The 13874-nt window shown below is 33.3% G+C and overlaps 1 protein-coding gene across 2 annotated transcripts; it reads left to right on the top strand.

The window, feature by feature from the left end:
* Positions 1-7333: 7333 nt before the first annotated feature.
* LOC114388424 (serine/threonine-protein kinase D6PKL2-like) lies at positions 7334-11865 on the top strand. 2 transcript variants are annotated; one of them, XM_028348914.1, is made up of 3 exons: positions 7334-7480; positions 8309-9339; positions 10311-11865. In XM_028348914.1, the coding sequence occupies exons 2-3, from the start codon at positions 8396-8398 to the stop codon at positions 11191-11193; spliced, it is 1827 nt and encodes a 608-aa protein (XP_028204715.1). In that variant the 5' UTR covers positions 7334-7480; positions 8309-8395; the 3' UTR covers positions 11194-11865. The 2 variants fall into 2 exon arrangements, with proteins under 2 accessions (XP_028204715.1, XP_028204714.1); XM_028348913.1 differs by having other exon boundaries at positions 7337-7697.
* Positions 11866-13874: the final 2009 nt, after the last annotated feature.

Here is a 13874-nt window from a genome sequence, read left to right as displayed (position 1 = left end):
CTTAGAAAAATTTACTTCCACGGCTTGGTTTGAGGGACGCCGCAAGAGCATGATGCTATTTACCTTTTTATTGATGGAATTTGGAAGTCCTGAATGCCAAATGACCACAATTGGAAATATAATGCATAATCTGAGGTAATGGCACTAGAATAGAACATAAACTAACAAAAACTGAGACAATATTGTTTGGCAGTAATAAGCTAGTAGTTAAATGGCCCATTTGCTCTTGGACATTAAGAAATATCTAGGCACAAGTTTTAATTCCCAAACAAAATCAACACATAATCTGATAAGTGGTATAAGTACAAGTATAAGCACGACATGGATAAAGCCACAATGTTTCAGTCGACAAGACAATGGCTATTGTCGCATAAGACGACAAAATATTATCCATGATTTTCTACTACAACTATATATTCCTGTTGCAAATAATAAGCAGGATAACGCAATATAGGAGGATAGGACTATCGAAACAGAATTTAATACATGATCATATATCCGCAGAAAACGGATTATGCTACTTAGCATCATTGGCAAGATGTTCTGTCCCACATGAACTCTTCATTATGACTTGTCTCTTTTAAGAAGTGCCAACTTCACACTATAGAAGTTTCCAAATGAACAAGCACAAAGTCATCTGATCTGGGTGTTCTATCATGAATAAGGCCTGTCTTGAATTTCAAAGCTCCATGCCTTGCCAATTAAGGTGGAACAGGACTATTAATTTGAATAGGTATGTGATATTTTGGTTTTTGATGGTTGAAGATTAGGTAAAGTCCTATCAGAAAGACGACTCTTCAAATTTATATCCCGAAACTTTTGGTGAAGTTCACTTGGTTATGTTCCACCTTCACAAACATCGGTGTCCTAAAGGGTTAAGATTGTAGTATCCACCCCGGTACGATGTTTGATCATTTCAATATTCACAAGCTTGTCATGGTTTTATGGTATGAGCCACATCAGGAATTGCAACATCAGATGTAACTTGGGACATTATATCTCGTCGAACTAAAATCCTTCAAGATTAATCTTCCTCTACTCCTATGATTTGTCACCATGCAAAGTGGTTACGTGCTACATATTCTTTATCCAAAATAGTGGCAACCATATCTGCATTTTTCACTTTGTTCAGTCTTCATAAATAGAATTGTTGTCTTCTCGTTTAGTTCATATTCATCAACCAATGTATTTTTTTTCTTTGGTTCATAATAAACCAATATTTTAAGCTTAAAGAATTTCTTACCTTCTCTCGTTTGGGCACATTGGGCCGTGAGCACTCTGAGTGATATTAGATCCAAATTTAAAATGGGCTCATGTTTGGGTTGGCTTGCAAAAGCAACTAGATACTCTGTTGAATCTCTATCTACCTCTAAAATTAAAGGTTGTTGCTTTTTATACCTTTTCTGGAATGTTTTTTTTATCTTCTGAATTGGTCATTCCAGAGTCAAAATTTGTAATCAATCTGGAATATAATTTTACATAATTACATTCCAGAAGCCAAAAAAGGATTGCAGGAAGCAACTTGGAGTTGTAGAAAATAATAACGAAATTAAATTGTAACATTAACTTTCAAATAGAGAAGGATCTTTTAGATAGAAAAAGAAAAAAACAAAAGAAAAGGGTCTTGTGATTTGTCCCATTTTGAGGAATATTCTCAAGCTGTGCTCTGTCACAATAACTGACTTCTTACACTCCCGCAACCCTCGGCTGTGACACCAATCAATAACCCACAGACTTGATGCGGTTCCACAATTACTTAGTTCACATGGTGTCAAACAATATTTTACATGGTATATGTATATCTAGTAAAATACTATTTAACTAGTCAATATTTGATAACCAACAACATTGTAAAAAAAATAAAAAATCAGCTTGCCTTGCTGCTAAAAATTCCATCATTCCAATGAAAAAAGACAAGGACACCTCTAAACTAAGTAATCCACATTAAAGAAGCTTCACTATCATAATTGGTCCACATATTTTTTTCTTCCCTTTCCAGACAGTTTACAGGTCAAATAGAATGTAAATGATGATAAGTGTGAGAAAGGGACACCAAAGGAAAAAAACGGTATGTATGGACCGTGTAGCCATGCCAAAAACCTTGAGTTGTGCCTTGTTAGTAGGTTACAGGCTCACCCACAGTAGCAGTCAAAAATTTTATCCAACCAATTTTTTGCCAATTAAGCCAAAAATTTTACATGCACTTGCTTTGGTAGTGGTGGTATAGATTTTGACATCAAAAGAAACTAAAAAGTAAAGCCAAAAAGTGAAGCTAGCAGCCAAATCCCACATATCCAAAGCTTTTTTTTTTTTTCTTTCTTAAAAGCTTTTTCTGCTATAGGTGAGACTATCAAACTCTGAATCATCAGAGTCTACCGCTTGAAGGAATATATTCCCTTCTACCAGTAAAACAAAAAACAATTCAAACTTTGCAGAGACCCAAAGTTTTTTTTTATAAAAAAAATAACTATTGTAAGTAAATTATGTTGAGGGGCCCAAGACTCACATGCATGCCACATGTCAAAATCTAATTGTAATGCTGCTTCCATTTGGTAGCTGGTCATATAATAATATGAGTATAATATGAGTGTGTATCAGTAATATTTAATCATAGAAACTATAGTGATGAGTTTAATATGAATGAGGGGGAGAGGACCACTGCATAAAACTGCTAGTTTTTATTCAATATACAGATAGAGCTAGCTGCATGTGGGCAGGGGGTAAGTAGCTCGCACCTCAATGCATGGAGCCTCAGATCTGCTTTGTTTTTCTCTATACTTAATTTGCCCTATGCATTTGTTTAGTCAAGTGAAAATTGAAAGAAGGCTAAGTAGAAACATATGCAAGGGCTTGCTCAACTTGCATTGGTTTAGAAGGCCACAATAATGTCCTAAAAAGGTTAAAAAGTGTTCCATCACACAATGGTATCAGTAAATTTTAATTTACAAAGTGTTTCCCATAAATTATGCTAAAACTTTAATGTCTGTGTCCGTTTCTGAGATTGTGATCCAATTTCTCACGTTCCGTGAGTTGATTATTAATTCTCAATTGACACATAACTCTATCCTTATTTGGGGTTCAAGATTCAAAAGTTGTCAGTCATAACTCAACATGTAAGCTTTAATTTTCTAAACTTCATTGAACAAAGTTTTGCCATATTTCACGGTAATCTTGTCCGACTTAAGCATGTTTTCGGTATGATTTATACTAAAAAAAAAAGAATATCATATTGTACAGACAATTAAAGGTTTGTTTTTTCTGGTTGGGTTTTACTGAAATTGAACTTTTAAAATTAAATGACTCGTGCCATAAGTTTCACAACTATTCATTCTCCAATCTCCACGTTGAGTTCATGATGAAACATGTTATATCAGCCATGTTTTGAAGCTTTTTGGACCAGTAAGTTAATTTATATGGCTCTAGTTGATAACAATATTGACTAAACTAAACAAACAAAAAACCAAATAGATCAATGTAACTTTTAAAAAAAATAATGCTGAAATGAAATGTATACACTCTTGTGCAACTTAAAACACAAAAGCTGACACTATTTTTTGTATTTGAGAAAGGTGCCTTAGTTTGGTTCCACTCACTCTCAAGACATCACACGTTTCTAAACCTAGAAAAATAAAAGGCAAGGAAAAATCTTATCATCATCTTTCAACATTTTCTACAAGGAAAAAAAGCCTAGACAAAAAAGGATATAAAATTCGCCCAAATAAAGTTTGGTTTGACCGAGGAAAAAAACATTTTTAGGTTGGGGGAGGGTCTATAAGAAAGAGGAAAGCAACTGAGAAAACAAAGTGTCTGTTTGAGAGAGGGAAAGGACCAGAGAAGCGTGAAGTCCCTTTAATTTGGGACCAAACTTAGGTACTATATTGTGGAGTCAAATTCCAAAAACCCACTAATCCTAATGTTAATTCACAACCTTCCCTTCATTGCCCCATGTGGCTATTGCTGAATGACTCTAGACAAGACACGAACCAAGAAAGTTGTCCACTACACGAGCAATCAAACAAAAAACATTGGTAAAAAATAAAGTCACAGTCCAAAGTTGATTTATTGTCGTTTTTTAGACACTTGGATTCTGAGTTACGTGTTCAGATTTTTCCAATTTGGTGCGCAATTGCTCATACGTAACTAGTGCTAGAAAAAATATTATAGTAGAGCAAAAAAAAAATGTACTAAAGCAAAGTAGAGAAAGAAACATTTCGTTGATGTTTGAAGTGGACATTTTTGGTCATATCCTAAATAAAATATATTGTTAGGGGCATGTAATCTGTGTTATAATTGACCAGTGTCGATTTTGTGGTGGGTATTTAAGGGAAGAATTATAGTGATAGCTCAATAAATTTGCATTGTTGTAAAACCTGAATCCAAGTTTGGGGGAGGGGGGGTTAAAAGGATTAGTTTTTCATATTTTTGTACTTGTTTACTTGGCCCTGGTGCTTGCACATCTCATTCTAGTTGTCAAAATAAGAAAAAAAAAGAGTTTGTGGATGTGCCAGGGTAGAGATATCTGGATGCTTTTTGGAAAGAGAGATATTTGGATTCCATGAAACACAAAAAAGATTAATTAAGGTCAAGTTTTGTTTATTTATTTTATTATTAGAGGGGAAGTTTGGGGGGGGGGGGGGGTACTCATATGGGAAAATGAATTCCAACCACCTTCATTGTTATTATTTATGAGATTTCATACTCAATTGGGACCTTATACAGTTGTGCAAAACCACATATCTCCAGAAAATAACCCCCCTAGACCACTTTGTTATATGACTTAAAGCTCCATCATCACTAATGAAATCAATTTGAGCCAAAAACCCTTGTGGGATGAAAAGCTCATTAATTAATGCAACCTATATATTTCTCTTTCTCAATAGGGCTTGAGTGATCCTTGTGTGCTCCCTTGTCCCATCACAGGAATGGCATTTAGAAATTGGGCCCTGCATGGCTAGCATGGCAAAGACACTGAGAATAATTTAATTGCTTGGATAGCACTGCAAGTGAGGAAGGGTTTTCTTATTTACAAACCACCAATGAGCATTAATAATATAGGTCCTATTTTATTTTATATTTTACAATGAAATTAAAGCCACTTGTTTTGGTACGTACATAATGAAGGGAAAAAAAAGCTTTAATGGGAATTGCAGTGAGTGAGTGTGCAATGGCTGGTCCACCAAAACTTATAATAGCCTGGATGATTCAGTAATACACCTCTATTTTTCATTGGATCACCCAAACATTCCATCGACCGTTGGTCCATTACTTGGTGATTTTATTGACTGCAAGGGAAAGTAGCACCCATTTTAGGCAACCAAAAATCTTGATGTCGGCTTAAGTGATGGGAATTTGTATTTCCATCAAATGACGAATGCAAACATAATCATAATAACAATTATTGTCTATAGGAAAAAAAATATTCCCTTCATTTTTTCTTTCTTTATTGCTTATTTAGTTTTGCTTCTGATTGATGTTTTATTTTTGGTATATTTTGGTTTTGAAGGAGGAAATATAGGCTGTAGCATGGTCACAGGCTATTAGATTCTCCACACTATAGGGAGGTTGTCGTCTTATTTAACCTAGTCACACCTCCTTCATCAATAACATGTGAACTCAGAATTTTTAAATAGAAATATCCAATTATTAACAATTAAATAATATTTATAGTTCAAAACTTGTTGACATACGAACAAGTAAATTCATGCTAAGATTCAACCCATTATTTTTATTCTAATAACAGCAGTCAAATCGTCTAAAAAATGCCTTTTTCCCTTGTGAATTAATACCAAATTTCGCCTTAAAATATGACCTATTTCATCGAAATATTGAGAAAGGAATTGAAGATTTTATGTCATTTTAGGAAATGGGGGAATAATTGAGTTTATTCATATCCATATACTTGCAGACACATCATTTGACGTTAATATAATTTGTATTTTATTCTTATTTTTTATATTTATTTTTTTAATCCTATCACCTCCACAAACATGTCAGGTAATATTTTTAATATTAATATAACAAAACACCATTAAAAAATATTTTTAAAATGGCTTTTGTTATATAATGTTTTAAAAATGATTAAAAATTCATAAATAAAAAGGCAAAAAAAATTGAGATATATTAAAATCATGCTAAAATTATATTAATAATATTTTCTAATAAAAATATTTTTGATTTTTCAATTTATACCCATAGTTGGCATTTTTATTTCTAAAAACCATTTAAAGATGACAAGTTTGATATTGATATTCCCTAAACATTATTGAAAAAAGAGTTTACTATAAAAAAATATGAACATAAATAAATAAATAAAATTGTTGTGGATATCTTACTCATCATTAATTACTGAAATAATAATAGAGAAATATAAAAGGGCAATATTTTGGTTCTCAAATATAAGCAATAAATTTATTTTTTTTGGTTTTAAATATAAAAAAATATCAATTACTAATATTTTACTTAACAGGATTATCTTCAAAATATTATTATTCATTTAATAAGATCAATTATGTTTGATATCAAATTCTAATGAATGATACTTTCAAAAAATATTTATTTTTTAATTAAAAATGACACAATTTAATAAAATTAATTAGTTCTTTTAATAAGTGTAAAACATCTTTTTTCTTCTTCTTGTAACCAACACAAGAGGAAGTAAATGATATTGTCTTGAGTTCTTATTATAAGTTTCAAATAAAAGTATGATTAGATTCTTTTTATAAAATCCAATCGAAAATATCTCTTGTATTTCACAAAATTACTCTTAATTAAAATTATTAATGTTTATTAGTTTCTTCAGGGGATAATTTTTGTAAAAAACATTAATTTAAAATAAATTTAATATTCTCAATTAAATTAACTAATTTATTTAATTTTGATGAATTAGATAATTAAACCTTATAATAAAAATTAGATGCAATATGATATAATAATAAAAAATGATAAATAATATACTATAATATGATAAAAAATGAAAATTTATTAGAGTCTATCACTAGAGATTTAAATAGTTTTCATAAAATTTAAAATTCTGTTGTTGCCTTTATAAAAAGAATTAGAGAAAATTATAATTTTTTTATAAATTTTAATAAAATATTTTACATACACATATGTTTATATATATCATTATTCAACAAAATAAATAATAGTAGTAGAATATAAAAGGAGAAGATGTTATAAAAAAAAGAGAAGAAAATAAATGAAAAAATAAAAAGGAAAAAAGAATTATTTGGGCAAAGGCATGACAGACAGGTGCAAGACCTCAGAACTGTTTAGTGATTTGGACCTCTCTTGGTTTTGGCGACAAAAAACCATTGAAATTATTGAATGAAGAAAAAAGCCTTTCTTTACCCTTTGACCCCTCTCTCTCTCTCTCTCTAAGGCCTAAGCTACCAGGAGCTCCCTATCTACAGTGTTTCCCTCTCTTTCTCTCTCTCTCTCTGCAAAAGCTACGAAGCTGTGTTCTGATCCTTCAAATTAGGTACTCTTTTGTTCTCTTCCTACTTTCCCCTCTTCCAATTCTTCCCTTCCCAACCTGGGTTTTCTCCATAACCCTTCAAGTTTAACTCTTTTTCCATTTGGGTCTCTCTCTCCTCCTTCGGATCTGCTTCTGATTCCACTTTAAACCGCTATTCCTTCATCAAGATCTATTTTTTTAATTCAATTCTCTCAGGATCACTCTCTTGCACCTGCTTCTGGTAATTTTCCGCCACCACCCCAATACCTTTTTTTATCTCTCCAAAAATCTCCAATTTTTGCTGGCAAGTTTGACTCATACTTTACTCTTCTCTTGGTCTTCGAAGTCCACCCTTATGTGTTTTTGTGTTTTTGGGTTGATTCTTGACTTGTTGGTGTTCCAGCTCTGTTGAGCTTTACTAATCGGATCATGCTATGCATGCGACTTTGCTAGGGATATAAAATATATATGCTTTTTATTTGCTTCATGGGTCTTAGGTTTTTGTCAACTTTCTGTTCATGAATAATTTGGCATGTGGTTTACCACTCTGGTGGAGTCTAAGGTCTTTGGTTGGTTAAGTATCTTGTTTGTGTTTTGGTTATGTGATGATGGACTTTTGTTGTATCAGTGGGAGGGACTGTTTTGGTTTTACTTATTGATGGATCTATTTATCTGTTGTTGAATGTGAGACAATTTTATTGTGATGTTATTTATTGATGTTTGAAGTGTTTGCTTAGTGGATTGGTTGATGAATTTCTGTCAACATGTTATTCTTAAACTGAGAATGTTTTTTTTTCCCATTTTGTGGGGAGATGGCTGACTACTTGTTTGTGATGTTGATGCCTTTCATAGGTTGTTTGCTTTTTTTGGGGAGTTAAATGGATGCTAGGCCGTGGATTTGGTCAATTTGATCTCAATTGAAATTTTTTAGTATTTCTGATGGACTCGAAAACTAGTTCTAGAGCTCTCCCAAAACACCATCAGAAGACGGCTGGGATTCAAACCCTTGAGGCAAAAGACACAGGGTCTTCTTTGCAGAAGGGGGAGAAAACAGAGCTGGCTGCTCCTGTGGATTTGTCTATGTATGCAGCGAACGCATCCAAGCAGAATACCGGGGAAACTGCTGAAATCAAGAAGTTAGGAGGTTTAACCCTAAAGGGGTCTGCTGATTCCATGAGCATTAAAAGTGGTTCTGGTGCTTCCTCATCTGTTCTCGACAAAGTAGTTCATGCTGCTAATGAGAACATAGTCTCACAGGAAAGCTCTATTGATCTAGACAAAAAGACGTCGGAAGATGGAAGTGTGAAGAACAGTTCTGTTTCTGCCAAAGTTAGTGATGGGGCCAGCAGTCTTGCAAAGACAAGTGGAAGTGCCAAGATCAGCAACCGGGCTGATTTTGTTGAGAGTGGTAAGAGCAGTATTTGCAGAGGAAGCACAAGCAGTGATGTGAGTGATGAGAGTACTTGTAGTAGCTTTAGTAGCAGCATAAACAAACCTCACAAGGCTAATGACTTGAGATGGGAAGCTATCCAAGCAGTTCGAAGTAGAGATGGGGTGTTGGGTTTAGGTCACTTTAGATTACTGAAGAGGCTGGGTTGTGGGGATATTGGCAGCGTTTACCTCTCCGAGTTGAGTGGAACTAAATGTTACTTTGCAATGAAGGTAATGGACAAAGGGTCCCTTGCAAGTCGTAAAAAGCTACTTCGTGCTCAGACAGAACGAGAAATTCTGCAGTCTCTAGATCACCCTTTTCTCCCAACTTTGTACACCCATTTTGAGACAGAGAAGTTCTCATGCTTGGTTATGGAATTCTGCCCAGGTGGTGACCTCCATACTCTTAGGCAGAAGCAACCAGGGAAGCATTTTCCTGAGCAGGCAGTAAAGTATGTTTTAAAACTTAGTTTCAGTTCAGTCATACTGATATATAATACTCGCTGTATTTCTCCTTTTGAATTTCCCCCTGAACATTATTACTTGTGTGAAAACTGGATCCAATTTCAGATACAATGCTTTGCTGGTTTGTTATAGTCTACAGGGAAAGAAACTAGATTTGAGTCTGCTTCTCAGGATGTACAACTGCAGCATTTATATTCATATTTTATTTTTTGAATTTTGCCTTGGGAAATCCCTTGAATTTTAATGTAGGCAGTTGCAGTGGAATCATGCTTGTGCTCCCGTACTTGTTGCTCTAATTACTGCACTATATTGAAACAACTTAATTTCTAATGCTTAGATTACTTAATCCTTGTATGCGGATTAAGAAAAACGATGACTATACTTATGTAAAGAACATTAAATTTTAAGTTTAGAATCCTCCTGTGCCATGCATGCATGAAAAGTATAGGTGGAGGTTGTGATATGAGTTCCTTTGCATGTGGGTTTGCATGCAATGTTTTGCTTTTCATATGTTTATGATGCCTTTGGTTGTTTTGTTCAAGTCCTATATGAAGTCAAATATTAATTGCAGACAATTTCAGATATCAAATTGTGGGTTTTATGTCTGCTTTGATTTTAACAAATGTCCAAACAAGTACATAACCTCAACTAGAGTAAAATGAATCTTTGAAAGCTTGTTTGTGGAAAGATAAATTAAGTGGAAATTTTAATCGTCATTAATATTAAAACAACTCTAGGGAATTTGTTTAGTTTCCTTTACAGGGATTTTCTCAGTGCAGGTGTATGCCTTAACCTCTGATTTTTGATAAAATTGTCAGCTGAAATTAGATGTTTGATGTTTCTTAAGCCTCTTAGACATGATTTCTTTTCTTGCTTTGCATTTTTGGGTTTTTTGCCTGGTTTGGCAATTATGTTATGATTTGATGGTATCCACTGCTAATTTCCTTGTAACTTGCAGATTTTATGTGGCAGAGGTCCTACTGGCTTTGGAGTATCTTCACATGCTTGGGATTGTCTACCGTGACCTTAAGCCAGAAAATGTTCTTGTTAGGGATGATGGACATATTATGCTCTCTGACTTTGACCTCTCCCTCCGATGTGCTGTTAGTCCGACCCTCGTTAAAACCTCGTCCACAGATTCTGAGCCTTTAAGAAAGAATGCTGTTTACTGTGTCCAACCTGCATGTATTGAGCCACCTTCCTGCATCCAACCATCCTGTGTTGCTCCTACTACATGCTTTTCACCCCGGCTTTTCTCTAGCAAATCAAAGAAAGACAGGAAGCCAAAAAATGAAATCGGCAACCAAGTGAGTCCGTTACCTGAGCTCATTGCAGAGCCTACCGATGCCCGGTCCATGTCATTTGTTGGAACTCACGAATACTTGGCACCGGAGATCATTAAGGGTGAAGGTCATGGGAGTGCAGTTGATTGGTGGACTTTTGGGATCTTTCTATATGAGCTGTTGTTCGGTAAAACGCCTTTCAAGGGATCCGGTAACCGAGCTACATTGTTTAACGTTGTCGGTCAGCCACTGCGGTTTCCAGAAGCACCCGTTGTGAGTTTTGCGGCAAGGGATCTTATAAGGGGGTTGCTTGTAAAGGAACCTCAGCACAGATTGGCATATAAAAGAGGCGCTACTGAGATCAAGCAACACCCCTTTTTTGAAGGTGTGAATTGGGCATTGATCAGATGTGCTACCCCACCCGAGATCCCCAAGGCTGTAGAGTTTGAGAAGATACCCTCACCAGCTTCATCAAGTGGTGGTGAAAAGGCTGTTAACCATATGTCAATAGCTAATCAGAAAGGTTCTGATAATTATCTGGAGTTTGATTTCTTCTAGAGAGAGGGTAGAGACAATATATTGATTGCAAATGGTTTCTGTTAAGAGGGGGAGGAACTGTTTTTCAATGTTTCAGGAACAGATATGATGAGGAATTGTATGTTTGTTTTTGTTGGCTATTTGCAGTTTCAAATTTGTATGGCATAATTAATGCATAGCTTCTCTGTCATCTCAAAAAAAGGCTTATAAAAACAACATTTCAACACTGCCTGCCAATGCACTACTAGGAATTCCAACCAGCCAATGGTGGTGATGATGCTCTTAAGGTCCCAATGGTATTGGTAAGTATGTAATTGTGGAAAATGGAGCACATGGGCATCAAACAAAATGAAGATTTAGTATATTTTTATTTGCTTTGTAAACAAGTGTCATGTCATCACAAAAGGACTTTTTTCCGCTTAGAAATTCACCATTGCCTGAATGCACTGTCATAGAATCTAAATCCAAAAATCAATTAAAATGCAGAATTAGTCTGTTTATGTGTTTTTATTTATTTGTTATGGCAATATAATTAGTAAGATTTTTCTTTCCATGAGCATTACTATTGGTCGTTGGACACTGTAGGATTACGTTTAGTTGAGAAATTTGTATCCTCTCCTCTTGGTAAAGTTCCTCCAAGGGATGAATGTAATGTAAGACATTCTTAGCTAATTGAACGTTTTATTTTAGACAGTATAAGCTTATCCAGCCAAACAATGATTTGTGATTGGATACTGTAAATTTGTACATTGACATTAAACTCAAATGATTTCATGTTAATTAGGCTTTCTTTTTTTCTTTTTCTTGAGTATAGATTGGTGGTAAATTGCCAGATGGCGGTTTAATAAATTCTAGACAGGTAAATGTTTTTGTTTTATCAAAATAATTCAATGTGAAAATAAAAGAAGACAAAATGGATTAATAACGGAAGACTACAAAATCAATTGAGATTATAATTTCGTTATACATTTTAATTGATATATTTGATTTTTATTGCAATTTCAGGCATTGATTAGTAAGTTAATGATTGTAAATGTAGTTGTTGGAATGTACTCTTTCACCGGAACTGGGCCAGATCCTAAAATAATATTATATCAGTCATATTTTTATTTTTACTTAATTCATAATTATTTTATGTATTCATCAAAAAGTTAAAGAGAGACAAATGAAAAAAATTAATTGATAAAATAAATAAAAATGTATAATGCGAAATTAAATGATTTTAATAAAAAAGAGAATATAAATTTTATTTCTTAATTTATTTATTACTATTTTAAACGACAATTAAAACTTAAAAAGGAGCCGATGTAGTACATTGTAGGTTGTAGCTTTTATGTTCTATTTATTCTATTCATGTATAAGGACTTGATGGTAGGTAAAATATATCTTTTCAATCATAAAATTTGACTTTATATTAACTTTAATTCTTCTATATTAAAGTAATATATTGGGTGATATGTCATGCGAAGAAAAATAAACAAACTAATGTTAAAATGAAAAAAATGTTAGCGATTTGATATTTTTTTAAAGAATTTCTCCAGAATTTATAGAAAATCATGATTTTCGATATATTTTATTTTTCATTTAATGATTTTTTTTCCTAATTTATATTAAATGAGAAGTAAAACTTAGAAAAATTTATGATTTCCAAAAGAGTGCCTATAACATTCCTTGTATTAAAATATAACTGTCTTGAATAAAACTTTAAGATACCTAAAATATAAAATAAAATAAAATAAATCCGATTCTTTAATTTTCTGTAAAAACAGATTAAACTCTGGAACAATTTAATGTCAAATTCATATACCCTTCAAAATGCAGATTATTTAAATTCTAATTAAAGAGCCTTTCCTTAAAAACTGTGGTATTGATTACCATCGACAATGCCTGCCTTTACTTTTTAGAAAAGAAGTTGTATCAACTTACTTTAAGAAAAAGATAGTACAAATTACTTTAAGCTCTAGTTCATTTATGTTTCTAAATTAGGGGTAGAAATGTAAAAATAAAAATTCCTAGTATATTTCAATCCAATACTTTGTTAATCCAATTTTGTACTCTCCCATTTAAGCATTCAAATTCAACTTATTCAGTTATTCCACCAAACTAGTCCTTACCTATCACTCGTAAAGTTGCCCTTGTCCAAGCCCCATCCTCTTTAGCCAAACTTAGTTCTATGCCCCATCAATGAATGTTTATTGAGTTTTAAATTGATTGGCTGTTGTTACGTGTGGGTGGTTAATATCTATTTTTGCCGTAGAAAGGAAGGAAGCTAGCTAATAGATTTACACACAAACAAAACCCAAAGCTTGTTGAATAAAAAGTCTAGAAAATTAAGTCGTTATTTGGTTTAATCAAAGAGTTGAACTTCTGTCTCTTTCTAAATTGTTGTGACATAGATCACTATTAAACTAAGGTTTAGTTTATGCACATGCGTGCAATACAAAAATTGCTTGAAATGGAGAGTGATTGATACGCAGGAGGATTTTCAAGAGACTAGACACAAAAGCCTTTGAATTTTGAGAATGGAGGTTTGGTTATGAAGGTGTCGCGGCCCATCACAAAACTAGTCACAAGCCTTTTTGAGTCCATTTAGGCTAACATGCAAACCTTTCAAATGTTTTTTTTTCTTTCTATTTTATTAAATGTTTTTAAAACCTAACTATGCCAATTAGTATATACAAGAAGAATAATAGCATCCTAAC

The sequence above is a fragment of the Glycine soja genome, chromosome 15 (genome assembly GCF_004193775.1).
Source record: "Glycine soja cultivar W05 chromosome 15, ASM419377v2, whole genome shotgun sequence".
In the NCBI taxonomy this organism is placed as follows: domain Eukaryota; kingdom Viridiplantae; phylum Streptophyta; class Magnoliopsida; order Fabales; family Fabaceae; genus Glycine; species Glycine soja.
This window is presented reverse-complemented; position numbering and strand designations above follow the sequence as displayed.

Coding starts and splice junctions, on each gene's coding strand:
- LOC114388424 (XM_028348914.1), top strand. CDS start 8,396: ATGGACTCGAAAACTAGTTCTAGAGCTCTCCCAAAACACCATCAGAAG. Junction 9,340..10,310: donor TTTCCTGAGCAGGCAGTAAA/GTATGTTTTAAA, acceptor TGTAACTTGCAG/ATTTTATGTGGCAGAGGTCC.